Source organism: Numida meleagris, chromosome 9 (genome assembly GCF_002078875.1).
Source record: "Numida meleagris isolate 19003 breed g44 Domestic line chromosome 9, NumMel1.0, whole genome shotgun sequence".
Taxonomy (NCBI): Eukaryota; Metazoa; Chordata; class Aves; order Galliformes; family Numididae; genus Numida; species Numida meleagris.
The window spans coordinates 18,874,822-18,878,896 of NC_034417.1; the positions used below are offsets into that span (position 1 = coordinate 18,874,822).

The window sequence follows — 4,075 nt, forward strand, 5'->3', positions numbered from 1 at the left end:
TCTGCACCGCGGGTGCTCCACGTGGGGTCAGGATGCGCGCACGGTGCGGGTGGCACTGCCAGCTGGGGGCTGGGGGGGGGGGGGCGGGGGGGGGGGGGGGCTTTGGTTCAGGGCGGGCATCACTGCTGCGTTTTGAGAGAAGAAACCACCAGGCTCAACTCCCAGCTGCACCGTGCAGTGAGAGCGGGGCCGCGGTGCTGCTGGTGGCTGCAGGGGGCCCGGGCGCTGCCGCCGAGCTGTCCCCTAACGCAGCCGGGGAGAGCAGTGGGAAGCGAGCTCCTCGCTGCAGGTTCACATTTCAGGGTTTTAAGCACATTTGAAATCTATTCACAAAGGGGTTTTGTTTCGTCAGTGTAACTGTTTTGGTTTTGTCTTTCCTTTTTTTTTTTTTTTTTTTTTTTTTTAAACAGAGCTTAGATTTCTAACAAGGGAAAATTGCTGGTGGTCCCCGAAAGTGCTGCTGTTAATTGTTTTAATTAACAAAGGGAAAAAAAAAATGTAAATAAGCAGAATATTAAAGTTACCATTAACTCAGATCTGTCATTCATTGCCTTAAAACTTTTCTCATAGTTCCCATACGGCATGCCAAACCAGTACATGGCTTTTAAAGATGTATAGTAGACTGATGTCAGTTTGTATAAAAGTACCAAGTGAAAATATTTATTATATGCATTGGAAAAAAAAAAAAAATGGTTTACCTATTGAATGTTACCTGTTTATGTAGAAATCTTTAGATGTAATAAAAAGCATTCGGCTATGTTGTGTTTCCTACAACCACGCACAGCAGGGTGGGGGCTGGGGGGGCCCTGTGAGCAGGGATGCTTTGCTTCTGTAGCGTGCAGTGTTTCATGCTGCTGTCTCTAAGTGCTGCCTGGGAGGTGAAAGAGGTGTGCTCACGCTTTGCTTTCCGACCAGCTGTGTGCTGATCGCGTTCCTGCCCCGCTTCTGGGGTTGCGTGATGGTGTTGGAGCTGTGCTGGGTGCCTCTGGATGGCGTAATGCCCTGCGCTGACTGTTGCTGTTAGGGTTTCGCTGCTGGCTCTCACAAATAGAGCAGGGAGCGCGTTGGTTGCTGCAGCAATGGATGGGGAATGAATGAGAGGAGGTAGAGGCAGGAGCAGGCGCTGGGCAGGGGGGTGTGCACGGAGCCCATCCCTCCTCAGGCTTCAGGGATCGGCCGTGTGCTGCCCTCCGTCCTGAGCTACGGCTGCCAGGCTGTGGGTGGAGTAAGATCAGTGCTGACTGCTCTGGATCGCATCAGCTTTAAGCAGCCTGGAGATGGCTTTTTGCTTGCTTTTGTGTGTATTTATTTTGCTGGTGTGGAGGAGCTGGATTTCCGTAGCCTGCCTTTCCTGCCAGACTCCTCCAGGAGCGCGTCCCAGCAGCCAGCTCAGCGCCAGACCCACTTCCCATGTGCAGCCCTGCCTGAACACGGGGGCAACCCAACAGCACCGAGACCCGACCCTGCGTGATGCTGCACCTGAGCAGAGCGCAGCGATACAGTGTGCTGCAGGGGGGAAGAGAGAACCCCCGCACTGTGAGGCTGGGAATGTGCCCAACAGCCAACAGGCATCGTGCCCAGCACAGGCTGCATCCCTTCTGCGGGCACTGCTGTTGGCAGCACCCGGCTGGGAGCTCTGCTGCTGGGTCAGGCCATGGGGCATTGCAGTGTGGGGCGTTGCTGCAGGTTTGCTGGGTGATAAGAACCGTGGGGAAGCACGACGCGTTTGCCACAAGGGAACGTCGCACCTCATTTATTTAAATAACAGCTCACGTGTTGCCAGAGTGTTTCGCTGGAGGTGGGGTGGGGGCCTGTGGGAGTGCAGGCAGGGCAGCCCCTGGGTTCCCGAAGGCAAACTGGTTCCTGAGTCCAGGCAGTGACGAGAGAAGACGGAGCGAAGAGAAGCTGCAGGTCTTGCTGCTAGCAAACCCCTCCCGCTGTCAGTAGTCGACTGCAGGGAGACAAATGGTGCGGGTGAACTCTTCGTACTTGATGGTTCCATTTGGTCCAATTTTGGCTTCTTTCAGCAGGTCATCAACTGCAAGGAAACGAAAGGGAATGCAAGGCTAAATCTGAGCTTGGGTAGAGCTTCGTGGCATTGTGCTGCTTGGAAGAAGAGGAACGTGGGCTGTGGGTTTTTGAAGCAATGAGGGTCGGTTGGAGGTGCTGTCCAGCCTTAAACCAGCTGCACTTGTCCCTGATTTTAATGTCTAAATAATAATAAATTAAAAAAAGCAACAGATTTTCAGCTCTGAGCCTCGGTGCAGCTCAGTGCTGGTGCTGGCCTTACCCCTGGGTCGCGCAGCGCACCGCAGAGCAGCCAGGGACAGCCTCTGTGTCCTGCAGCAGTGGGGCTCAGAACACTTGATATGAGAAGGGGAGAACGTGCTGGTTCTCACTGGGTCAGGGCGCAATGCATTACAGCGCGATGGGACGAGCTCTGCTCAGCATCAGGTCCCGATGGCGGAGCAGCGCGCTAATAAGGCTGCGGGCTGCGGGAGCGCTCTGTGTGCACGGATAGGATGGGGGGAATGGGGAAGGGGAGCAGTGGAAGCCCCGGGGCCGCCGTACCCTCCTCCTCGGTCAGCTTCTCCCCCAGGCGCGTCAGCTTGGCCCGCAGCTCGGCGGCGGAGATCAGCCCTCGCTTCTCCCGATCGATCATGGCCAGCGCCGTCAGGATCTCCTTCTCGGGCTCCTCCTGCTTCATCTGCCTGTACATGATGTTGAGGAAGGTGGAGAAGTCCAGCTCCGCGTTGCGCTCTGGCAAAATGAGAGCACGTGAGGAAGGCTCCCCACCCCGGAAAATCTTCAGTTTTAACCAAAAATAACCCCCCGACCTCCCCCTGCCCGCGTCAGGCAGCTTCGCTCCCCCTGCCCCTCCCCTCGGACCCGTTCTGGGACGTGTCTTGGGGTCTCACCGATCTTGTGCAGGTGCAGGTGCCGCTGCGCCTCGGCCGGCGTGGGGCTGGCCCCCAGGCAGCGCATCACGGCCAGCAGGTCCGCGGCCCTGATCTTCCCTTTGTGGCTCTTGTCGTAGAGCGAAAAGCACTCCTTGAACTCTAATTAAAAGCCAAAAGTCTCTCTCAGAGCGAAGGAGGGGATCGGGTGGCTGTGTCGGGTGTCTCCTTACCCCGCGGTGCGGGGAGGCGGGAGGACTTAAGTCAGGGATGGGGCCGGGGGGGTGGGGTTGGGGATGCTGAAGGATCTTTTCCAGCCTTAGCTGCTCTGTGGTTCCATGTCCAGGTAATGGCCTTGAGTTGCATTTGGGTTGGATAAAGAGGAACAACTTCTTCTCCAAAGGAGCAGTAACGCCCCGGCACGGGCTGCCCTGGGAGCAGGGGGGGGTCCCTGTCCCTGGGGGTGCTCAGAACCGCGGGGCTGCGGCACTGAGGGACGTGGGCATGGCTGGGGTGGGCTGGGTTGGGGATCTTGGAGATCTTTTCCACCTTCAGGGATTCTGTGATTTTGCTATTGAGGTGCCCAAGGTAATTAAAAGTCCAGGCTTGCAAAGCGGGAAGGGATGGAGCGTGGCACGACCCCCCCGGACCCCCCCTCCCTGCTGTGCCGCAGGCACTGGGTCCCGGTGGGGCCGCGGCCCCGGCTCCCCCCGCCGCGATCCCGCTGAGCAGATTGGCCATAATACTCTTATTGCATTGCAGCGCTGCTGGGCGCTTCTGTGCACACCCAACCCCACCCCCAGCCCCTTCCGCGGGGGGGTGGGGGTCCCTGGTTACTCCCCCCCCTCCCCCCCCCCAGGGCTGGCAGCCGGGTTTGTCCCTTTGCTCCCACTGCAGCTGAAACCTTTCTGCCTATGGTGGCCCCCCCGGACCCCGCACACCCGGTGGGAGGGGGGGGCACGGGGGTGGGGGGCCGTGGTGCTGCGGTGGGAGCGGGGATTGCTCGGAGAAAAAGGAGGGGGCCGCACTCCCTGCTCTGAGCGTCTGAGGACGGGGAGAGGTAATAATTAATCTTAATAATCAATACATACCATTGATTTGATCCTGGGACAGAAACTTGGCCTGCAGCGGGGGAGAGGAGAAAAATAAAAAAAGAGCCACAACTTTCACATCGATCC

The 4,075-nt window shown here is 57.7% G+C and overlaps 1 protein-coding gene across 1 annotated transcript; it reads right to left on the reverse strand.

The window, feature by feature from the left end:
* On the reverse strand, positions 1,738-4,019 carry CALML4 (calmodulin like 4; the record flags this gene model as incomplete). The annotated part of the gene is given in 4 exon segments (XM_021407742.1): positions 1,738-2,038; positions 2,572-2,760; positions 2,919-3,059; positions 3,989-4,019. Coding segments are annotated over 4 exon segments (459 nt in total), but the record flags the coding sequence as incomplete, so codon positions are not given.